A 24,969-nucleotide genomic window follows, 5' to 3' on the forward strand; every position below is an offset into this window, starting at 1 on the left:
GAGCATTGGGGTACAGAGGGGGCTGGCAGGTTTGGGGACGTGTTTGAGGCTTTGGAAGGGGGCGGTGGGAGAGGCTGCCAGGTTTGGGGGTGTGGGGCTTTGAGGGTGCTGCCAGGTTTGGGGGGGTGTGTGAGGCTTTGAGGGTGCTGTCAGGTTTGGCGGTGTGGGGCAATGTGGGCTGCCAGGGTGGAGAAGGGGTGGGTGGGGTAAGGGCGGGGGGCAGGTACATATGGGGTCCATGAGGCTGTGGAGTTGTCACTGAGGGTTATCCAGGGGCTGTGGGGTGCGGGAATGGCTCTGGATTGGGTTGTTGGCAGGTGTAGGGGGACAGAGGGCAGGAGGGGCTGCCAGAGCTTGGCGGGCACAGGGCGGGGGGAATGGGGCTGCTCGGGTTGGGACAGGTGCAGCACCTGGGTTTTGTTTTGGGGAGATGGGGTCAAGGGGCTCCCTCACAGGATTTCCCTAATGAGGGGGAGTGGGACTCTGGTGCAACCTCTTTTTTTCATGTTTAAAAGTGGTTATGAGCAACTCTTTCCTTTCTGAATTCTGCTCCCAAATGCCCTCTGGGGTTCAGTAGGTTATTCTGCTCAAATTGCTATGAGAGCTGAGGAATTCTGGATAAGCACCAGCCTTCTGTAGAGCTCTCTGCTTAAATTATTGTCTCTTTGCATTTTAGTATGTCCAAAGTGTAATTTGATGTTAAGGACCCAAATTATTTCCTTCTCTGCTCAAAACTGGGGGCGTACTGCAAAGTGAAAGCTGAGCAAGTCCTTCCTTTGCTGCAGAAAGCAAAAGTTCTTCAGAAAATAGAAGTCATCTGAGCAGTTTGTTCCTGTAAGCAGGTCAAGGTGTTTCCTGTGGGGAAAGTATTGACTCATCGTCCGGTTTCTTAGCAGTATTTCGGTGTCTGCAGGTTAATAAATGTCAGCTCTGCAGTGAGAACAGAGTCCTGCCTGAGTCTCCTCAGGTTAAAAGGCTGAGGATGGAGAGGCTCAGTGTTTGACCCTGTGATAAAGAACCAGTTGCACTCCAGAAAAAAACCTCACACCAAAAACTCCCGTGTTTCCCTACACTGCAAGGACAGCCAGGTGTGCTTAGTCAAGTGTAACACTACAGGTAGATAGGAATGGTTTAATTTTGTGCCTCTTAGATTAAGCTGTGCTCAGGGTAATGTTTAATTGGCTGAGACAAAAGGGGTTTGAAGGGGTTTGTTTCTGTGTTTCATTTGAGCTCACTTCCTCTTCTCTGACACACAGCGTGTCTTCCTTGGGGAGCACAGGACGTAACCTCGGCTGTTGGTTTGGGAGAACTGTTTCACAGCTGTGCAGGGACTTGTGGCAGTTTTCTGTTCTTTCTGACCTCATTGTGGGCTTGCTGAAGAACTTAATGGATATACAAGAAGCTTTTTTAGCTCTCCACATCATTAGGATGGGAGATGACAGGTGTATTGTAAGTTGGTATTTTATTGTGTTTACGCTGTGGTGGGTTGTATTTCAACACTTTGAAGCTCAGATTTTAAGATAGATGATCATTAAGGCATATACATGATTGCATAAACAAAAAGAGTTTTAACTCTTTGTCTTCCCACTGTTACCTCATTTTTCCAGGGCTGAGAAGTGGAGCAGAAAGCTATGAGCTTTAAATGTTTATTACAAATTCCAGATCCCTGGGTTTACCTACCTCCACCTATCAAATACTGAATCTTCTTAATACATTTGTGCCCACAGTGATGGGGAGGGGGATCTTGTAGTCCTTCTCTGTAATCATAATTGTTTTTGGTGGCACAACTGGGTCTAATGAACCAAAACAAACACCTTGGGCTGTTGTGTTTCCCGTGGGGGTCTGGAGATCCTGGAGCAGGATTACCCAGCTGCAGCACTCTGTGTCTGCTTATCCACTCAGCTGTAGCAACTGAACTTTTAATTAAAGGCTGATTGCCTTGACAGTGGTGCTCATGGGTTAATGCTTAATTGCTCAAGTTTTTGCTGAATTGGAATAGTTTTGAAGCCATCATTTAAGTATTGTGTTTAATTGTAGGGTAGAAAAAGTAGGATGGCTTTCAGTGAGGCTCACTGTTTCTCATTGTCAGGTACCATGTGATTTGGCTCCTAAAATGAGAGCTGAATGCACTGCTCTGCACTGAGAGTACAAAGGAATCATATATAGGAGTTTTTGGGAGGACAGTGGTCACTAGTTGAGTTTATGACTGAAATCTGTCTTCTGCACATCTTCAGTTTTCTCTTTATTGTTGTTGACTTCAGGGTGGGTTTGTGTTGTTTTGTTTGTTTGTTAAATGGTGTCATTTTCACTTCTTGTGCAACTTCGCACCAAAGTTGTTAATCACGACTGAGATTGTAAACTCTTCAATCAAGCTGAAGCATGAGCTGAGCTGAGCTGCCAGTGCTGTTATTAAACCTGTAGTTTGGACTTTGAACCAGGTTTTGCCTGGAGGGGTGGAAGCAGATTTCCACAGTCTGCTCTGTGTGCCTGCCTGTCCTCTGGCTCTCCCAGGCCAGCACAGAGCGGGCAGTGGAGCTGGGCAGGCTGTGTCTGACCCAGCACTGCAGTTTGTGTCCTCAGGACTGGCCAGGTAAAATGCTCTCCTCACCTAGGGTGTGTTGGTTTCACTGTAGGAAAAATGGTGTTTAATTAGGGTTGGGCTACTTTCCTGTCCCTTAGAGTGTGTTTTCATAGGATATGGAATCACAGAGTGGACTGGATTAGAAGGACCTTAAAGATCACCTAATTAAAGATTCTCTGGCTCCATATCTTCTCTAAACTTTCTGACCAGTCCTGAGGGATACAGAGCCTGACCTGAAGATAAGAAACCAAAGTGCATTGAACCAAGTTGTTGTGCTTAATGAAACACACTGTGGGCAGCAGGATAAGGTGAGATGCAGGGAAGTGTGTGCACGGGGGCCCTTTTTTGGACACAGCTGTGTGTGACCTGCTGCTGAGCAGGGAGAGGGGACCTTTCGGTTTAAAATAGGTAGTTAAAAATAAGGGAAATTGGTTCTTCTCTCTAGGCTGAGCTCTGACTACAGGCATAACCTGACTTTAAACTCCCTGGATAATGCTGGTAGTCTGGATTCTTGAGTGTGGACTGAGCTCTGGAAGTGCTACAGCCAGAGCCCTGGTGAGGTGTGTGATGCTGCTGTTCGCTGCCTGTGCTTTGTGCTCTGTACTTCCATGTATTTATTTACCTGCTACAAATGTTTCCCCAGCCCTCCCCTGATTGCCTATTGTGAAACCCCAGCCTGGCTCCTGCTCCCCAAAGTAATTCCAGTCATTATCCTTGACAGTACCTCTCTGTGGTTTCCCATGGAGCCTGTTTTCCTCCCCTTCCCAGGCACTGTCCTTACAAAAGCCAGGAACGGCAGTGTGAACTTCCCTCAGCTGGCACTCAGGGAGCAGGGAATGCTTTGCAGTGGTGAATAAGTGGAATCTCTGTTTCACAGGTGGGGAGAATCCCATCACTGCTGGGCTGATGTCAGGACCAGGACTCACCTGCATGCAAAGGTTTCCAACCCCCTGCTGGTAGGTGCCTCTAAAGTTGATTATTTAGTCTTCAAACAACATTGCAAGGTTGAAAAATTACCCTCTTCTTTAAGAAACCAAGCGTTTGACTGTCAGATCAAGAATTCAGAGTTTGTACTAGGTTTTTCCTTCTTTCTCAGCTGATTTCCTCGGAACTGAGATGGCTTTTTCTAACCTCTGAAAGGCCTTTCTGGCTTGTTAAATTTATGCTCCCATAAGGGATTTTCTAAAGAAAGAATTGTTTTCTGAGATGCTGTTAATTCTTTTCAGTGTCTGTAAAATCTACAACTTCTTCACATTAATTGCTCTTGAGGTTTTCAGTTCACTCAAAAATATTAATCAGGCTTCTTTCTCTAATGCCCTCTGGCTCCTCTGCCAAATAGTCTTGGAATAGGAATTTCCACATTTTATTTCAGTGGAGATTAAAATATTCATTAAACATCAGCTTTTTTTAATGCTGCCACCTCTTTATTTATGTTCAGAAGGTTGTGGGATGTGCTTATAAGAATATACTTGAGGAGCATATGCTTTGAATCTTTTAGTTTAGGCTGATGTTAAGTGAGATTAGAAACTCATTAAATGTAATTTAAATTTTACATACTCTCTTTTGGGAGTAGCTTGTTGCGTGGTAACCTCTGCTGCAGAAGGATGGTTCCTTTGGGCATTATGTATTCTATATATACACATGGATAATTTCAAATTGCAGTGTCACAGGTGGCATCATTGAATCCACACCACTTGAACTTCTATTGCTTTGGCTTTTCCCCATATGAGTCAGGAACTGCATCCCACAGAATTCCAGACTGAAACTGATGTGATGCTACTTTTTGCTGCTGTCAAAATACCTTGCTCAGAGAAAAATGACTGCTGGCACCAGTGGATGGCTCCCAGGTGTCCTTGACCCAGAGACTCGGCTTGCTGGCGTCACTCAGCTGAGTAATTCCTGTGTTTGAGGTCATCTTCCATGAGGCTGCATCATGCATTGATATGTTTGCTTCCATGGAAGGGTTGCTGTTTCCTAGGACTTTGCCTGAGCTGTGATTACTGGGGAAACTGCCGAGCCGTGCTGTCCCTGGGCACGGAGGGTGATAAGCAGCAGCTTAATGCTCTGCTGTAGCTTGGTGTTAAAATAATCGTGGCCAGGCTGGAACCACAACTGGTATTGCAGCTCTGAGGCAGTGAGCAATTCCTTCTCTGTGGGATTGCCTTTGAATTTATGTGTATCTTAAAAAGGAGCTTTTATTCATCTGCTGGAATAGATTTCTTTATAGACACTTGAATTTGATGATCTGGAGGACAAGCAGGCCTCTGGGTTCCTGAACAGTTTTTAAAATGGCAAATTAATGGTTAAAAGAAGGGAAATCTCTGTTTAGATTAACAAAATAACTTTTCTTACTGAATCCATGAACCTCTTCCTATATATATGCCCAGCAGTCTGGGCTAGCAGCAGAGATGGATAGAATGTCAAGCTTGATAGATTGTTGGAGCTGGTTTTTGGTAGTTAAACAATAATGGAGCTGTTGTGTACTTGCAGGGAAACACTGAGCTCTGTGTGCAGACTTTGGCCTGGAGAAAGTTCCAATTGTTCCAAAGAAGGGTGAGTTCTAAAATGCAGCTTCTGTAGCTGGTGGCACAGCTGGCCAGATCCCTGCCTGTCTTGAGGCCGTTGCACAAGCATTGCAGGAGAGTTTGGAAACAGTTTATTTTTCAGATTCCAAGTAAAGTGTAGATTTCCAAGTCCCCTTTGACTGTATAATCCAAAAAGTAGAAGCTGAAGCTGGTTTTTATGTAGGGGCTGTTTCATGCTCTTGGAGCTCAGGGCCAGGTTTCTGCCAGTCAGACAGAGGCTGATATTGCATAATCCATCCCTTCTGTTTCTCAGATGGGAAGGCTTATCAGTCGTTGTAGGGGATCATGGAGTTCCTTGTCAGCTCAGTCAGACCTAGTCTGTCACTGTGCATCTTCTTGTGCAGAGAGCTCTGGGGTAGGAGGAGCAAGATTTTGTCTCTTATGCAGAATAGAAACAAGAGGGAGTTGAAGCATGAATTTAATAAAAATAAAGCCCAAACCATCAACCTTCTTTTTGGCAAACTACTTTTCTATTCCTGCTGTTATTTATACTATTTGTTACTTGCTCCTCTGACTTGAATACAAATCACAGACAGATTTTTGCAGTGTAAAATATCTAAGTCAGGAATGTCATTCTGAGTGAAGGAATTCCTGGAAAGAATTGAAATACGTTGTTCAGCTCGCTGCTGGGCTTCAGGAGCGACTTGGAATGCCTACAAGGTGTGCAGCTGGGATTCAAAGCACCTGTAAATGACTACATGTGTATGGCAAAATAACACACTTAGAAACAAAGCACTTGCAGCATTTCTTTTTATCTGCCTTCAGAGACACCTTAAATCTGCAAATAACCTTATCTGATCACCCTGATACCACCTCTGAACTCTGCCAGGAGTGAAAACCTATTTCAAGGTTTAAACTATGTGTGTTTTAGAGATAACACACAACACATTTATTACAGTTTTGCCATTTTGGTCCCTTGGAACCCTCAACATTGCACGATTTCAGTTTGTTCAGCTCTTGCTGTGGTAAAGGCCATTTATATCAGGTTTTCAAACAATGTGTTCAACTGCATATAATGAAGCCTTTTCATACAACAGAATGTAGGCCAGAGCCCAGCCTGATTCATGAAAGGCTTTACTTTGTCTGAGGGAAGTAAGATGATCGTTCTTGGAATGAGGCCTGTCTCCCTCAGTGCTGCTCTGCCCAAAGCCAAAGTCACTTGGTTAGACGTTGTTCTGGAGGCCTGAGCTTGTTTTTTTACTTCTGGATGTGGCTCTCAAGAACATGAGCTAAAGCTTTCATCTCTCTCGCAGGAATAAGAGCTGCAGGCTTGAAATTAAATCTAGTCCATGGTAGCATTTCCTAAAAACTCCCCTAATAAAAGAAAATGTGAAGAAAAGGGTATTACTGTCCCCTGTGTGCTTGCCTGATCAGCCTTAATACTTGATTATGGAGGAAACAGATTAAATGTATTGACCAAATCTTCTAAACTCCTAAGGAAAAGAGAGTTTTTACAATATGCACAACAGATTTGAAATTGAAAACCCTTGATGTTTTCCTAACCAGCAGTTTGACAGCGTGCTGCCTCCTTCACACCTTATCTTGTCTCAAGTCCCAAGAATGTTTGTCTTTTTTTTGTTTTGTTGTTTTTTTTAACAAGGCCACATTTGTCAGTAACACTTTTAAGTTGAAATGTCCCTTTAAGCAAAAAACTTTGAGCACTATTTTATTCTGCACGTTGACCATAATTTTCATTGTGAACTGGGAAAGACTTCAAACCAATTCCAACCAAAAAATAAACCACCAAAAAATGAATGGGACTTGCATTGTCTTTTGTACATGTGTGAAACACTAATTTGGCCTCAAAATTATCTTGCTTTGTCCTTTTTTTTTTTAAAATATTATCTTGCTTTGTCCTGTTTTTTTAAAAATATTATGTGTTTTGTTCTAATGTAAAATTGTTAGGATGCTCTGCACAAGTGCGAGGAGGTTGTTCACTCTCAGCATTTCTTCCCTTCCATGAGCTCTGTAGTTCTCTGAAAGTATTTAATTCCATTATGAATACAGTACTGCTTTAAAGAAATGAAATATTGATTCCATTCCCTGATGGGGCATTACCTGTTTTTTGCTTATGGAAAACTCAAGCACAGAGAACTGAAGTGGCCCAAACTGACAGAGCTGGAGACTGAAACCAAAAATCCTCACCCTGAATTGTCCCACATTTGCCCCCATTTGTCCCATTACTAATCTGAAAATTATCCCAATTATCAACACAATGGTATTTCTTGAAATGCAGATTACAATTTCTTTTTAAAATGGAATGTCTGGTATCTGATTTTGTTTGTGTAGTCAAAAAATGGGTCAGTTTCTGCTGAACTATTGAACTGGGAAAAGTAGAGTTCAAAAGAGAAGAAAGGTCATGTTGATGTTATCAGGTCAGTGGTAGAAAATATTGTCATAGGGAGCTTCTTACTGGCGGCAGTCATGTCTGCTTGTGCTGAAATACCAGATAAATTGTTGTTTGTTTGGGATCTGAGGACGGAAGTGAAGATGTTTTGAGGTTTTATTTTAAAAATAAGTCTTTGTTGTTAGAGGGCTATGTGAAAGTACAAGACAGCTTTATATCTGTTCCAAATCTCCATGATAGTTGGTCTGGTTTTATTCTTCATGTCCCAACACCATGATTTAGTCCAATATGAAAATCTTGTCTGTCATTTTGCAAAGCAAAAGAAAACCCAGAATGGAAAGAAATGCTCCTGCCAGTTACAGAGGAGCAAAATGAAAATGTGATGGTGCCTGTGTACTGCAAAGGTTGAGGAAAAAACCCCAACAGAAGGTGAATTAAAAAAACCCCAAATGAAGTAGATTTTTTGGTTTATAAACCCCAGTGATTCTGGAGCACTGACTCATGATGTCTGAATGTCTGGGCTTGCCAAGAGCCTGCACTGAAATGTGACCCTGTCGGCTTGGGCCATATATGGGAAATTTCCCCTCTGTGACAAAGGTAGGGAATCCAGGAGATGCAGGTCCCTGTCTGAAGCTTTCCTTACCTCCTGTCCTCTCAGTCTTTGGTAAAAATACATTCCCTGCAGGTTGGATCCTGCAGTGATTCCACGTTCAGCACTTTCTGTTTGATCCCAGGAATTGGGTGGGTTTAGGTGAGCTCTGCCATCAAAGGATGCCGGTCCTGCCTCTGTTGGTGCTTCACACAGGTGATGAAAAGGCTTGACAAAGAACTTGAATGTTCTGCCGTTATATATATAGAGAGAGAAAGAGATGCGGCAATAAAGGAGAACTACCTATTTTTTTTGGATCATGGCTTTAGTTCCCAGAGACAAATGTTTACTTGAATGGTTTGTGAGCTCCTGTGTGAGCTCTTGCAGAATCTCCTCAGGATGTGCCCCCTCAACTCAGTAACCACAACCATGGGACCAGATGGCTATTGGATTTGTTCATGTTTGTTTGAATAAAGCCAAGATTTCAGGCTGCTTTGTTTTGGATTTCTCAGTCCTTAATGTTCTGCAGATATTGAGGCTGGAGGGAGAGAGAGGCACAGCAGTGGAACAAGGATGGTGGTAAAGGAACCAATGTAGAACCTTTTAGCCCTAGAAACAAACACTGCAGATGGCTGGAAATGGACTTTTCCACAACATCTGTCCCATGAATGCTGTAGAGAGTTCATGCTAGTCCTGATAGCAGACACTGGGTAGTAAGGCTTGAACTTTCCCTCAGTTTTCGAGCTCTTCTCCAGGGCTGCAATTCTGAATTTCAAATGCTTCCATGCTAAATGGAGATTGGCACAAAAATAATATTTATGGAAATGCTTTAAGAGTACAACTTCAAAGTCCCTCTCAAAGTTCCACCTGTATTAACTTCCTTCAGATAAGAGGGATGTTTTCCCTTGTCGACAGATAAGGCGACTAAACTATAAATAAACTCACTTTTTAATGGCATTACCTTTTGTTATCTCAGGAACAAAACCAGTCCTCAGGTGTGTATTCAACATCCTGGACCTTTTTTTAACTGCTGACTAATTTCTAAGTGTTTCTGCAGCCTGGGAGGGCAGAGCTTCTCACACCGTGTCGGATGTGATGGCTGTGCTCGTGTTTGTACGTGTGTGCCGAGGGAGAAGATCTGCAGCTGCATTTTGTTCTATTTCAGCACCTAGTTTGGATTTGAATTCAGATTAATTTGGAATAGGCATAGCTATGAAATGAGTCTGCAGTGTTTGCACTTGTTATGATGTGCCTCAGTTATATACATCCAGATCTGTTTCAGTCCAGCCAAATAAAAATTATGTTGTTTCAGGCTCCAGTTAAATAGGTTAGAGGTTGCCTGCCACTCTGCACAGAGCTGTGGTGCCTCCAGTCCCACTGCATGTACACTTTTCCACTTGTATAAATTCCATGGGGTTTAGGTTGATTTTCTACCAGCAGCTCCTGGAATAAGGTGGGGAGAAGAGTAGGTTTGGCATGCAAAGAATTTTGAGGCTATATTTTGATTTTGGAGGGGTGAAATTTAGAAGTTTCCTGGTTAAAAATAAACCCATAGTTTGGCATGACAAGTAATTTCCAGGATTTCTAACTGGTGTTGTAATTTATCAGCAAACACTCTCAGTTTGGGGTGCCTGGGACACAGTGATAGCCCAGAGTCCATGGAGCTTTAGGGCCAACTGCAATCCCAGTTTCAGGGAAACTTACTGGAATTCTGGCTCATTCTGTCCAACCTCCAGTTTGAGGAGCTGAATCTGGGATAATGCACCTCCCTCTTCTCCCTTCAACTGCCCCCATATGCTTGTGCTTCATTCCAAAGATGAACTGTTGGTGAATATGTAATTAATCCAGTTGTCATAATGAAACAAGATGTGTAGTTGTCATCACAGGCCTTTGGGGCCAAGGATTTCAATGGAAATAGCTTGATCTCTTTTTACCTGAAGTTGGGAACTCCAGATGTGATGAAAATGCAGATTTATATCCTTTCTTCTCCCCTTTTTTCTCCAGCTCCCTGAATTCCCCCATTTAGGAGAAGGGTATCATTAAACCCTCTGACAGTGGTTACCTTCTTCCATGGTGAAATCACCTTCCAGCAGAGGGGATTCAAAGCTGTTCCGTGGTTAAACTGTGGATCTGCTCCTGTTTGTTTGCAATACCCAAACACTGAAGTCACTTAGTTCACAGCAGTGTTTTGCAGCACAGCAGAAACTTATTTTCAGCAAGGTTCTATTCTGGGCATTGTAAAATTTGCTGAGAGAGGGAGGTATTTGTAGTGTGGAGAGGAGGAGGACTCCCTGAAAAGCTCCTGCTGTGCCTTTGGAGCCACTTTCTGGCTTCCAGGTGGGCACACATCCTGGAAACCTCCCCCAGCTATTGCCACGTGGCTGTCATGGAAGAGTGGTCTAGGTGGGTTTTAGGATGAAATCTGGATGGAATGGAATAACAATCCTCCCTGGAGTAGGGCTGGTTAGGGAAGCTGCACAGTTATTTAAATGTTCAGGTTTTCATTGAGCAATTTATTGCTACCTATTGCAATTACAGTTTTAGCAATGACCCATGCAGCTGAATCCAAGAAAACCTGTGAGGATAGGAATGAACCTCTTTCTCCAGAATGAAAAGGACTGGTTGAGTTGGTAGGGGATAGTTCAGGATTCATGGACTGCTCCTTGCTGACATTTTGGTGGAGAGCTTCCACCTTCAGTGACACTTTTGGGCGTGAGACTAAGGATAGAGACACACATCCACCCATGCAGGATGCTGGGAATGGTAACAAAACAGTACTCTGGAATCTTACTTCTCCAGAGTCTCCTTTCTTCTCCTCCTGACTTGGTTCCTGCTATATATTACAACTGACTTAATTCAGTCTTGCTGATGAATAGAAACCAGTGTGAGAGAGCACAGCAGCTTTTTGAACTGTTTTTCAGCATAACAGGAGAGTGGAAGGGAGATAAGTCTGAGGTCACAGCGCATTCTTTGGGAAGAGGTATGGGACTAAGGAATTGAGATAGACTGGGTAAGAAAAATAATTTTCTAAAATCACATGAGTTCATTAATCACTTTGTTTTGTTTTGTGTGAAATTGCTGGAAGAATGTCACTAACTTGCAAAGGAAAAAGGCGGTTGACTTTCCATCTTGGCCCATGTCTTGAGACCTAATTACAGTTAATAGCAAGAAGAGCTTTTTATCTAAATATTTTTTCAATATATAAAATGCAACTTTGGGTCAAAATAAACAGCTTATATTAAAATAATACTCAGGCCAGGTATCCAGTTCCTTACAAAACAGGATTTCCAAGCTTCTAATGTTAAAATGGGGGAAATTTCCAAGCTTCTAATGTTAAAATGGGGGAAACACCAATTAAAATGGTGTTGCTTGTGCTGCAGAGGAGAGGGAAAGTGGGCAAGCATCGAGTTTGCAATTCCAGGTGCAAAGCTGGGAGTCAAGTAAGGTGGTGTCTGTTTTGAATTAGCTTTCTGGGCAACACTCTCTAAATCCCACAGCTTTCTAAACCAGTTTTCTCCATTTTCAAATGGGAATTGCAGCTCTCTAGTTTCAAAGAGGTGCTCGAAGCCGAGGTCCTTTGTGCTTGTAACAGTGCTGGTGGGATTTCAGGTGGAGATCTGTCTGTAAACCTCCCAAACAGCATCAAGGGTTTCTGGAAGTAAGCTTGCAGATTACTCTGAGCATGCTGATAAGCACTGGTACAGCTGCAAAATGCTCTTAGAATACCTGCTGGGTTTTTCTCATGTATATAAGAACTCGTAATTTTCCTCTCAGCTAAGCCAATTTTCCAAGGGCTTACCTGGCAAATGCTTTACTCAATGTAAACCAGGTTATAGCAGCATAAAAGGGGCTTTGTCTGCACGATGGTTTGCTCTGTACCACGCAAGTGGGAAGTGACTTTTGGTGCTTCTCTGGGCTCAGCACTAATTGAAGGTGCTGGCGTTTCAGCAGAGCTGTGTGTGGCTGTGCTGAATGCCTGCGGCCCCATTGCATCTTTTTCCTGCTCTGCCTTGCACCCTGCCCCGGCGGGCTGCCCTGTTTACTCTCTGCTCTGTGGTAAATGGATGTCACTTCCTTCATTAAAATGCTGGTGCGTGGCCAGATTCCCTTCCTTTGGGCTCGCACGCTCGGAGCAGCAGCGCTGCCGAATCCAGCTGCGTGCCACGCTCCGGGATCTGCTCCTGGCTGGATTGTTGGGACCTGCTGAGCCTGCCGAGGTTCCTGAGCCCACACACAGAGGCTTTTGGAGGCATCTCCGAGGTGGAGAAGCACAGGTGGAGCTGTGTTGAAGAGGGGCAGAAGATGGATTATTGCTGGAGAGCACAAGCTGCGCTTCCAGCCAGGGACTGTGTGCATCCCACGGGGAAGGTGTAGCCAGCGTTCGGAATGGGGTGCCAGTGCCAGCCTGCTCTGGCCAGCGGAAGCAGCCTCTGGACATGAGGATGTGGATGCTGTTCAAGGGCATCCCCTGATGTGCCCGGCAGCACAGGCACTCCTGGATGCACAGGATCCTGGCCAAAAGGACACAGAAATCCTGGACACCCTGTTCTGACTGTGCTCGGTGCGGACTGTCTGAGCACTCTGCCTTTGTAGCTGACCAGGGTCTCACCTGAAGAGTTTTAAACTGACATCAAAGTTGCTGATCAGACTGGTGAGCAATTAAATATTTGTCTTTGTAAGGATTATTGCTGTTGCATACTTAGATGATTAGAGATGGGAAATGTCTCCAGACTTCTGGAAGGCACAGAACAAAATGAAAAAAATGTTTCCTCCCTCCATAACACAATTTCTTGTGTCTCTCCCACCGGAACACTCCTGTTTCTAGCTCATTTTTGACTCATTTTTCCAGTGCTCATTTTTTACTCATTTTTTCAAGGTGTGCATGCTGTCGTCACCTTGGGCACAGTTGAATTAGTACCTTTACTCATAAACATATTTTTTCCTATCCCTACATAAAAATCTGACATTCTCAATCCAGTTATTTTATACGGTAAATTAGATGTGCATTCCTCGTGACAGATTTGTGTCCCATCCCTTCCTTTTCTCCTGCTCTGTACTGGTTGAGACACCACGTCTGCAAATGTCATGCTCAGACTGGCAACCTGCTTCCTTCCCTTGTCCCTTCTGCAAGTGGCTCATTTGCTGACTTTTCCAGCTGTCCCAACATATGGCTGCTCCCATTTATCATAATTCAGGTCTGTGCCTGGGACAAAGGCTGATAAAAATAATACTTTGTGCCTAAGTGGTGTTTGAGCAGATTATTCTGTAGCTCTGTTACCAAGTAAATACTATTTTTTGACCTAGCTATGAATTCAGATTGTAAGTGGTAGGTCAATAGTGAAACTAATTTTAGCAAGGCATTTCTTATCAGTGCAGGTCTGTTGAAATAATAAAAAAAAGAAGTAAATTGTAACAATGAACAATTGTGCAACACTATTGATGGGGCACCAAGGAGATTAACTCATTAAATACTTCAACCATTTCAAACAGCATTCATCAAAGTGAGATCTGATTCATTTTGCAGGGGCTACAGCATGGATTAATAACAAAAATAATAATTTTAAAAGTGAGCTATCAATATGAATATTTTAAAGCCACACTGCCTTTTTCTGGCCTCTTGGCAATTTCCTTGATCTTGAAGCTCCTGGAAGTGGCAGGAATGAATGATTTTGTGAACAGCATTATCCCAGGATTAGTGTGTTGTGTTGAAAGTTGTGTCTTACCAGGGAATGGGGCTTTGCTGTTGTGGAGGACACACAGGGGATGCCAGGTTGGACCTGTGTTGCTGTAGAGCATCTGTAGCTGATCACAGCAGGTTCTGAAGGCAGTAAGAATGTTCTGCAGTAGCAAGGAGGGTGGTCTCTAAATGGATGAGGGGCAAAGAGCAGCTGGATGGTTCAGGGAGCTGATGGAAAAGCAGCTCGTTGTGGTGAACAGAGCTCTCTAAACGAGGAAGTGCAAGGGCAGCTCTTGGGGCTGATGAGCAAACAGCACTGCAGGGAAGCCGGCCCTGGCAAAGCTGCTCGCTTGCATCTCCCTCCCTTTTTGGCACCCAGCTCCATCTGCAATAGCCTCAAGGGTCATCAGCCCTGATGTTCCAGCGGTTAAAGGCCTCTCAGGAGCAGAAGTACTTGTTGCTGTGGTTTCTCCTCGTGTGGGAGTAAAATCTGCTGCTTCTGGGAGCTCAGTTCCTTTTGATCCCTTGATTCAAGTGTCTCCTTGGTGCTACTGCATTCCAGCTGCTGAATTCCTGAGCAGTCACGAAAAGGAGCCAGACCCAGTCCTCGAGAGCTTTATTATACAGAGCTGGAAGCTCACTGATTCTGAGATGTTCCTTTGCTTGCTCTAGTCCCTTGTTGTTTGTACTCTAGGAAAATAAAGGCAGGTTTTATGTTCAAACATAAACCACAGTTCCCCTCTGCAGCCACAGCCTGCCCTTTGATGAAATCCAAATAGCATGTGTAATAAATCCTGTGTGGAGGCAGTGATCCCTGACAGTCCAGCTAGCAAGGTTATGGCAGTGATACTGCATATAGAGTGAGAACCTGAGTTCAAACACTTTTTGAAATGAAGATGGAAAGTATAAGAATCCAGGCCTGCATTATGAATCCTGTCTTCAGCTGTGTATGGGAGGAAAACATGGTCATCAGTGGTATTTCCTTCAGAATTAAATTAATACAGAACTCACGGCGTTGTGTAGAACGTGTTAATGAACAGGTGATGAAATGAATCTCGCTCTCCTGCTTAAATTCAGTGAAGAGAGTCATGGCATGCACAGCTTCATACTGGAAAAATAAATAAACAAATCACTAAAAGCAGTCCAGCAGAGCAAGGTAGAGTGCTGGCACCACTTTGTCCATGGCAAACAACTCCCTGCCATTTATTGGATTTCTTCTGGCTTTCCTTAAAGCAACTGAAGAAAGAAGATGAAACACCCCCCCCTTCCCAAGGTGCTGATTGCCATGTGGGTGGATGTGTTTGCAAGTCCGGGATAGATTGTTTGATCTTGTGTCTCCACCCTTGATGAAACTCCTTCTCCCTTTGCCCTGGCAGATGCTCCAAGCACAACGTGCATTTAGGATTTAGGGCAGGTGGTTTTTGGCTGCCAGCAGTCGCTGTTGGGTGCCTGCCATGGAGCTTCCAGTTTGCCAAACCCAGCTCAGCTGCGTGGCTCGAGCAGTTGTTTCTGTGGCTCCATTAGCCAGTACAGGCACCTTGTCCAAGGATAATGCTGCTATCAGTAGTGCCTGTAATGTCAGCCATGCCAGTAAGTCCACATCTTTAATTCAAGATGTTGCTTGAGAATTCCTGAAATCCTGTCATTAAGTTTTCCAAGCTGTCACACTGTTGTTAGTCAAGTTACTTTAAGTATTTTCCCAGCCCTGAAGTACAACACAGAAGTAGCTCTTTCCACTGGCTGGTTCTTTTTGTCTGGGCATTAATTTGTCCCTTTGGTGTAGCTGTGGAGCTCCTTGGGTGCAGAACAGCAGCTCCTTTGCAGGGGATTGACAGGGTTTGCACAGGGCAGGGCTGTAGTTCTGACCCTCAGACTCTGCCACATCTGTAACAACCATCCATCCATGCAGGAAATGAGCAGTTCCTGGATGGTGCTGACCACATACCTCTGGATGGGTAACAAAATAAATAAGGGAATAATTTGGCTGTAGCAAACATTTTAGAGTTACCAAGGAAATTGTCATCCTGAAATTCCACTGCGGCATTCTGCTTGTAACTTTGAGTCCTCTCCCAGTGGCAGTGCTTTTTTCCTTGGGTCTAAAGCTGATCCTGTCCAGAACAATGGAAAACTCTTGAAGCAGCTGCTGAATCTTACCTGTATTTCTTGTTGCTGTCTTAGTGCAGCTGTAGACAGCTACCAGAGGTGTTTTAGATGTGTGCTCCTTTCTATTCAAGAACAGAGATACCTTTGGAAAAATGTTACGGATCAGAGGACAGTCCTGGTTATTAAGTTGTTTGTTTATGGGCATTTCCCTTCCATGCCTTTATAGTTGAGCAGGATTAAGGTTCTTCTAAAGCAATGTCTGAGCCTTTTGTTGGCCTTTTAATTCCTGGCAATCACAGAGCTACAACCCCAGCTGAATGCTGAGCTCTGTCTTATTTTATCCCGGTTTATGCACTGCCTTGTGTTTTTCTTCCCAATGCTTGACATGTTGCAATGTTCCAGAGTGAATTAGTAGGCTGTCTTTTTTTAGGAAAACAAAGTTTTTGGGGGCAGGCGGTAGCATTTGTGTATTCTGTTATCGTGGGTGGCCTTCAGCTTGCAGGGGTCCTTGAAACAGGAAGGCAGCTTAACTCTGGACGCAGTTTTCCACTGCTGTGGAGGCCGTGAATGCTTGTTGGACTGTGCAGCTTTCATGTTGTTTAGATTTGTCATTCCTAGGAACAAATTAAACCTCCAAAGAGCATAATTTCAAGTAGAAATTCTGTATTTTCTCAATAGAAAGGCTCTGTTAACTTGTGAGTGGGACAGAGAGCTTGGCAGTTAATGTGCAGAGAGAAAAAGGGTAATTTTTTCTTTTATCTGTGCCATCTAAAGTGCGTGTTTGATTGCAGGGCAAAGCTAATACAGATGGATGATAGATTATTTCTGTTCGTGCAATGCTTCCCTCCATGTATTTATTGGGATCTCATTGCCAGCCTAAGTGCAATCCACACTATTTATTGAGATCTGGTTGCTAACCCAGGTGTAACTTCCATTGCAGCAACGTGCACGTCAGTTACAGCACGAATCCATGTTGTGAATGGGTAGATTTTCACTTAAACACTGCAATGTGCTGAGCCTGCAGGGAGGGCTCCTGGCTGAGCTCACACTGTGCGATTTGAAAGGCATCTGTCCAGGACAGCCGGGACTCTGACCAGCCAAATTCAGCCAGGTTTTGAAAGCATTAAATATGCCACTAAAACAACAGATACTGGATGGAACAGCACCAGAGTGCAAAACCTTCCCAATTCAAGTACATCAGCCCCAAAGATTTAGCACAGCTTAATAAAAAGAACATATTATACCCAATAACCTTTAGGATTCATACTAGCCCTGTTCCCTTGGGAATCTGGAGTTTTACAGTGGCAGTACTTACTGAGTAAAAAGCAGTGAATTGGCTGTGCAGCTGAGAGATGTTTCATTTCCAGAAGTTTATAAAATCAAGCAGTTGTTGAACACTATCAGTGAGGGAGCTTATTTTTAAGACATAAAAGAAACAGTTCAGGAACTCCCATGTGAGAGCAGAAATGCAGAGGAGGCAATTTGTATTCAGTTTACCCGTAAGTGATGACACATGGTGTGTGCTCCAGAAACTGAATGCCCAGATGAATTCAGATTTCTTTGTAAACTCCCAAAAGCAAGTTTCTAGCAGTTAATTTCTGGAATATTGCTTGCTGCAGAGGTGGTCTCAGAAGAATTTGGAACTGAGCATTTTTTACTGGACTGTATTGGGATTTTTGGTAAGTGTGTGTGTGTATATGTGTATATATATGTATAAAATTTGACTTGAAAAATAAACAAGTGATTTTGTGTCTCAGCTGCAGTTGTTTTCCCAAGCAAGTTACCAAAGCCAGTATTTGATTCTTCTTACGTTATTGACATTGACCTGCTGTGATGATTCAGCCTTGTAATGCTGTAAATTCAGCTAAGAACCACAATATGTGAATTCAGTGACTCCACTGTCCTTGCTTTTATTTTATCTTTTTGGATTTATAGCTGTAAATCTGTAGAGGGATTTAGGATAAAGCTGACTAATAGCCATCTATGATCTTGCTGCTGATGTTATTTAACTGTTCTCTGCCACGTCATGGGAGTTTTTGTGTGTTCATTTTGTGTGTGCACAAAACTCAAAGTATTACAGCTGATGTGAAATAGAGCCAGCCTGTTACAGCAAACTCAGAATTTGATATAGCCAAGTAGAACATAAATTTTATCTTATCTTCACTGTAATCTCTTAACTTTATGAAATTCTAGTAATAACTGTCCTGAACTTTATTTGTCCCTTCTCACCAAAGCTGCATTGTGCTGGACTGGGCGTGTGGGGTTTGTGTGCACTTACGTTGGGGTTTAGGATTCTTCCTTTTCTTTCTTTCTCGTAGGGAATTTTCTCCCATATGTCGCTAGGAGATAGTAACGACCGCGTACTTAACAGAGACAAAAGAAGTTGCCGTGCTCAGGGGAGGAGGGCGCTTGGCTTGCACTCCTCTTGTCCGAGGGTTTCTCTCGGAGGGGCAGAGATACCGAGAGAATGGGGGTGGGAAAAAGGGGGCTGGGGCAGTCCCTAGCTGCCTTGCTCTCTCGGCATTCCAAGGGGAAGGAGGCTGCAGTCCCTGTGGGGAGAATCCACCACGGCTGCGGGGTTCTGCCTTCTGCTGCCTTCTGCCCTGAGCGGAGCTCTGCTCGCTGGAGCGGCTGTTGCACTGGGGCCTTATTAACACCCTGCCTCACTAAAAAAGGGACTTTTCACCATCTGCTCGGGTTCCCCAGGGGAAACCCCCGAGATCCCCTAGCCCTTTTCCCCTTCCAGGGACCCTCTCTGTCTGCCGTGTTGGGGAGCCGGGCTGTTGCTGCTCAGCCGCCATCCTTCTGCCACTGCTCCGGTTTTTGGCTACACTGTAGCCCGGCCACCCCTGCTTGCCTGTCCCGCAGTTCCAGCACACCTGCGGAGCTTTGACACATCTCGTCTACCAGCCCGGGATTTTGCTCGTCCCTGCCGTTCCAGCCTGCCATTCCCGAGGCTCCAGCCGGACACCGGGATCGGCTGCCCAGCGGTTTGTGAAGCCTTTGTTCCATCCCTCCCCGGGATCCCAGGCCGCCAGTGCCGCGTGCTCCCCGAGCTCGCTCCGGAGCGCCCCCTGCAGCCGCGGGGGAACCATCGCACCTGCCCTGCTCACCGGGAGCCGCCAGCGCCCCTGCCGGCTGCGAGCGGAACTGCACCCGAGGGGAATGGCTCCGAGAGCGGGCAGAGACCCTTCTTTGGGTTTCCTGGTTTATTCTTTCTTCTGTCTGTTGTTGCTGCCACTGTTGTTGTTGTTTGCCTTGTTATACACATACACACTAGTAAAGAACTGTTATTTTCCCATATCTTTACCTGAAAACCCCCTAATTGCCAGGTTATAATAATTTGGCGGGAAGGGGGGGTCATATTCTCCATTCCAAGGGAGGTTCCTGCCTTCCTTGTCAGACACCTGTCTTTCAAACCAAGACATCACCTCAGCTGCCAGCCTGTGTCCCGTGCCACCTGTGACATGTGGTTTTCCCTGGCAGGTACTATGTGGGCGAGCTGCTGTAACTGGTTCTGTGTGGATGGCTCCACTGAGGAGATGCCACCGCCACCAACAGCCCGAGCCCAGGCCTATTCCAACCCTGGCTACAGCTCCTTCCCCTCTCCCACTGCTTCTGAACAGAGCTGCAAAGCCTGTGGGATGCACTTCGACAGCTCCTCCAGGAAGGTGAGTCCAGTGCCTGTCCTGCCAGGGGCAGCTGCCTTCAGTAACTTAAGAGAGACACGCATTATTACACATATTCTCGGATCTGAGGACATTTCACGTGGGAGAAGACAGCTCACCTTGGTTCTGGGTCTTCAGTCATTCTGTCACAATTAACAGGCATCATTAAATGACTGGAAATCCTTCAGCAGACTTGGCTTTCCAGATCTCAATGAAGAAAGCCAAACTGCTGATAATCACTTGAAGGAGCATTAACTTGAACATGAGTTATTAAATTTCTTATTTTAAAACACTAACATCCTTAAAAGTAAATATTGTGGCAAGAAGTTTTAATTGTGTTTGTGCTTTCAGTAAAGGAAGATCTTCCTGCCTGTTTTTCAAACTATTGTTGCTCAAACTAAAAGTGAAGTTTTTCTGAGGGTGTGTGTAGAACTGCTGAGCAAAAATAGCCCCAGACCAAACCCAAATCTGTTTTATCTTACTTGTAAACTTGATTTGTGGGTATATAAATGCCAAAATAATTGCTACCACAAGACTTTTAATTCAACAGCATACCCTGCCTGAGGCATTATTTGGACATAGTGGGTCTTGTAATGTTCCAGTGAGGAAAATTGTTGTGTCCACACTCTGTGGCTTAAGAAGTGTCAGATCTATAGTTACTGAACTTAATTATGTGAGAATTTAAAAATAATGGTGAATTCTGGCCACAGCCCTTTTAGATTATATGGGAAAGTTCATAAACTGGTTTTCCTTGCACTTTTTTATTCATGCATGAGGACACACATCTGAAGAATGGTGAGTCTTGGCAGAGCTGCTGCTTTCTACTCCCAGGACAACAGGGGTGGTGATGCATTTTTGCACTGAGAAGTGCAGTTGCTTCAGGAATCAAACTCTGGTGATACATTTTGGACTTCTCCTGGTGCTGGGTCAGCTGCAATGGGGCCATCCCTGCTCGTGACTGTAATGTTGTCTTTGACATTGTCCTCGTTAAGCCACGTGTCCTCAGAAGTACTTGTAGAGAGAGTTACCCTGGATCCAGCACTTGCTGTTGGGCATGATTGCAGACAGTGGATAGAGATAATTCTGCTTCTGAAATGAAACCATTTCAGGCAGTTGTGAGCTCAGCAGCAGAACCACAGCTCCATTATCCCCAGTATTTCCTAAAATACCTGTTCTATATGAGCTGCCCTTAAGAGCAGTGTCTTGTACAGAGCCATCACTGCCTCCAGGTGAAATCTCACTGGGGAGAGGGAAAGCTCTGGTGCACAAATTGCAGAGGATCTGCTAAAGCTGTTGAAAACATTCCTGCCCTCAGCAGCTTCCCCCTTTTCCTGTGGGAGCTGCTCTCTGTTCCTGTGCTTGTGTCCGGCTGCTCCCACTCCAGACCTTCAGTGAAACTGAGTCTGAGGTTCTGTACTCCAAAGGGGGCTCCCAAACTCCCCTCCCACCTTCCTGCTGCCCCAGCTCCTGAGCAGTGATCTCTGGGAGTGACTGGAGCCTGGTAGCTGCAGGAGGAGCTGCCAGAGCTCATCCCTCAGGTCTCCCGAGGGAGCTGGAAACATCACTTAGAACACACTGGTGTGTTTGTAAGCTGTGGTAATTCTTCTGTGCTGTTGCTATGGGGGGAGAAGTGTATGAAACCTCACTGTGCTGCAAGGAGAGCATGGAAAACTGCATTCTCTCCTGGGAGAGGCAGCACCTTTGAACTCCAGTGTCTAGTTAATGTTTATTCTGAAATATGGTGGATAAAAATTAATTCCTTCTGCACTGGTGACCACCTAGATTGCTTAAAAAAGCCCCAAACCCAACAAACAAACAAACAAAAAAAACCATTTCAGGGCTGTCTGACCGTCCTGGCTGTGCTGTCAGTGAGCAGCAGTCAGACGTGGCCTGACCTTTTAGGAACAAGTTTTAATGTACTGCAACATTTGAAACTAATCCTTCTGAAGAACCCAGTGCCTTGAATCACTGCCCTTTCAGTCAGAGTTCAGTGAAGTTGTAAAAGCTGCTTGATGCTGAGATGTGGCCCAAATGTCCACGTTTAAACACTTGGTGCTCACATACAGGCTGGGGAGGTTTTTTTTCTCTGAAGATAAATCCTAATGCTGAGCTGCTAAGTCAGAGACATGCCTGGGTTTATTTTCACTTCCCAAATGTATCCTTTGATAACTGAGGCAGGCTGTTATTAGTGTTAATTGCAGGAACATGTTTGATAGAACTGCCCGTGTGCTGTGTTTGCTTTGTGATACCTAAAGATGGGAGTGCTCAAGTAGGGCTTTTCTGGCTGGTGGAAGGTCCTTGGCAATACAGGGGTTCCCTTTGGAGCCAGTTTGGCAATCTGCAGGGTATGGGGAGGCTTCCCCTGCCAGAGAAAAGTGGGGGTGCTTGGGGGTTTTGGGTTGTTTTGTGCAGTTTTTGTGTTGTTGGGGCTTTTTTCTCTCAATTCTTCTGATTGCTCCCATGTCAGAGATGAGGGATTGAGAGGGGCAAGTGTTATCAACAGGATTATTTTCCACTTCTCTGCCTTTGTGGATTTGTTTTGTTCCCCTGCTCTAGGGACACACAAGCATCAGTTCCTGTCTCTGCCCTGAAAATATGCCGAGGAACAGGATTGCTCCTGCAATCACAGGGTCACAAAAAGTCAATTACATATTAATGGCTTTTATAGTGATGAAGTTAAGGAAAACTCCTCAAAACGGGATGTTCTGTGGAAATGGCCCTTCCTGCCTTGCTTTGTGATTGGTGAAAGTCACTTTTCCTTGGCAGGCTCCAAAATGGCAATTTTGAGAGGAGGTTTCAAGAGTTTCTCTGTGTGGTACAAATTTTCATGTCTTAAAATGCTTGAGCAGGAAATTGGGATTCTTTCCTGTCACTGAGAGTGTAGTACAGGCTGTAAATGAGAGGCCTGGAGGTGTTAACTGGGGAGCAGGGGGGGTTCCAGGCTGAGAAGGGGGTCAGAAGGAGCTTTTGTAAGCAAGTAGTGTATTTACATCCTGTGAAACATGAGCAACATCTGCTTTCTTTCAGCTGGGAAGTTAGAGATGTTCTTCAATCACTAGAAGCAGTTCATAAACCAGGTTTTTTTGTCTTTGAGTTTGTATTTATTACTCCTCCAACTCCACCTGTCTATTTTTCCTTGAACAGCTCTGAAGGATCAGGTAGTCAGGAATTTCACAGAGGTGCTTGGCTTCCCTGAGACTGTGACTTAGCATTTTTAACCAGCACTGAAACCACTTCTTTCTCCCCTCAGGACTTTTTAACAGGCATGTAATGTGGCTGTTCTGCTGCTATTCCTATTGGAAAATGTAGAATTTGCCTTTCCAGAGGGTTTAACAGTCAAGTTTCTGCAGAAGTCAACACAGACTGTGAGTGCTTGGAACTTCTGAAAATCAAGCCCCGCGTGACAAGATCAGAACAGTATCAAATATAAACATTTAACAACAGAATTTAATCTGTAAAGTTTTTAACTGTCTGGGGCATAATATTTCCAAAACTTCCAACACTTTCTGTCTAGCTCTAACTGGTATAAAGTGTGTGTATTGTCACAATAGGCTATTTTTGTATAAATAAATATCAGATTCTTTGATGTCTGTCTGACCTTGCTGTTCCCTGTCCCTCTTATGGTGAAACAAAGAAATTCATTCCGTGATTGCAGCAAATTGGAGGAGGGAAAAAAGGGGGAGGAAGGTCATTCATAGCAGGTATTTATGAAAGAGAAATGTTTTTAAGTAGTTTCCTCCCAGTGCTGGAGCTTCTTAATGCACAGAACAATGTGCACAGCTAGCTGGAATTCGCTTCCAAGTCTGCTGCCTCAATCTCCTGATTTCCTCTGGCTTGAACTGCATGAGCAGGTGCAGAAAATTCCTGGCACATGAGGGAATCTTGTAAGGATATCACGTTTCATTCTGGGTAAATGGAGTGGGAATGGGGCTTCTCTAAGAACTGTGAGAAATCTGGGGATTGCTCAGGGATCAATCCTTGTCCTTCTCTGGGAACATGGGTAACTACCTGGCACTTTTTCATGAATGGGCAGGTTTTGGTTGTGCTTTAAGAGCAGCTGCTGCTTCCTTGGGCTCCGGACGGGAGGGAAGCGCTGCCTGCGGCCACCGTGTCCCGCTGGCACAGGGCATGGGATGGGTCTGATTCCTTCCCCCTCTCTTTCCCAGCACATCTGCTTGGACTGTAAGAAGAACTTTTGCACGTCCTGCTCAAACCAGCCCGAAGGTGGGCCCCTGCTCTGCCACCTCTGCCAGCGCTTCCGAGCCACGGCTTTTCAGCGGGAGGAGCTGATCAAGATGAAGGTGAAGGACCTGCGAGATTACTTGGCACTCCACGAGATTTCCACAGAGTTCTGTCGTGAAAAGGAGGACCTGGTATTCCTGATCCTTGGCCAGCAGCCTGCAATTACCCAGGAAGATCAGATAAGAACAAACACATTTAATACCAGTGCCCATGGACAGCAAGACTTTGTGAGTCACCCCCCAACCAGCCTGGCCTCTTCTACCTCACAAGATGAGCCCTCAGTGTCTGCAGATCCCATCTCAAGTTCAGAAGCTCAGGAACACCAACAGGTACAGTCTCTGGCCAGAACCATCTTTTGCAAACTCGTTCATCTCTATTTTTGGATTAACTACTGAGATGTTGCATGTGGTTTTGCTGAGTAAAGCTGTGACTTGCTGTCACCAACTTTGATGTGCCGTTCCTTATGGAATTGAATTTGGTGGGCAGTGCTGAATATATTGAGCATTCACTCTCAGGACATCATTGCTCTGGCATGTGTTTTCTCTGGTGCTCTGGTCCACACTTGCATTGCCACAAGATGCTCCTGTGACTGCTTCCTTTGGTACTTGCTGATGACTTCTGGCACTTGTTTGTAGGTGTAATTAAACAGTTGATACTGTTCTTTAATTCCTGTGCCACATAGCAAACACAGTCTAAAGCAATTCTGGAGCTGGAACTGATCAGAGATGATGGGGGTGGGCGAAGTTTTTGGTATCTCCTGCAGTCAGATCAATAGAAGACAAACCCGGAATCTGTTGCCAAGTCTTGGTTTATGATGAACCTGCAGTTCTGATGAACCTTGGCAGGGGCATTTGAGCTTAATTATTTTTTATTGACCTTGCTTTGTTTGTCTTTCTGCTCTCTGCTAAGGGAAGTTTACTCAGTGTTTGACATCTGCTCCTTGTCTTATTACAAAGTTAATGGGTGTATTCAGTTCCCTGTGGATCAGAGCTGTGAAAAATGTGTGTACCTTGTGCTTCCTCAGCAGATATATCTAGTTCAGAGGAAGAGTTCTCCTGGGAGAATGTTTTTTACAAATCATTAAAAGGCATTTTCATTCCCTGGTTTTCTGGGTATTGCCATTCCAGTTTTTACCAGCTCTGCTGTCTTCCCTCACTGCCCCATGATACATTTCAGC

The 24,969-nt window shown here is 44.7% G+C and overlaps 1 protein-coding gene across 8 annotated transcripts in view; it reads left to right on the plus strand.

Annotated features, from left to right (window-relative positions):
• Nucleotides 1-24,969, plus strand: part of RFFL (ring finger and FYVE like domain containing E3 ubiquitin protein ligase) — a 30,959-nt gene that overhangs the window by 368 nt on the left and 5,622 nt on the right. The window contains exons 2-5 of one of the 8 annotated variants that reach the window (XM_042026054.1): nt 3,459-3,537; nt 5,072-5,134; nt 19,369-19,553; nt 23,717-24,121. In XM_042026054.1, coding sequence (XP_041881988.1) covers nt 19,374-19,553; nt 23,717-24,121 — 585 coding nt within the window. In that variant the 5' untranslated portion in view covers nt 3,459-3,537; nt 5,072-5,134; nt 19,369-19,373. Of the gene's footprint in view, nt 1-939; nt 1,117-3,032; nt 3,142-3,458; nt 3,538-5,071; nt 5,135-7,095; nt 12,754-17,539; nt 17,562-18,200; nt 18,873-19,368; nt 19,554-23,716; nt 24,122-24,969 lie in introns of those variants that run through there. The other 7 variants (XM_042026051.1, XM_042026050.1, XM_042026056.1 and 4 more) reach the window with 7 other exon arrangements.

This window comes from Corvus kubaryi, unplaced genomic scaffold, assembly GCF_017639235.1.
Source record: "Corvus kubaryi isolate FWS band 111438036 unplaced genomic scaffold, C.kubaryi_AGA036_p1.0 37284, whole genome shotgun sequence".
Lineage (NCBI taxonomy): Eukaryota > Metazoa > Chordata > Aves > Passeriformes > Corvidae > Corvus > Corvus kubaryi.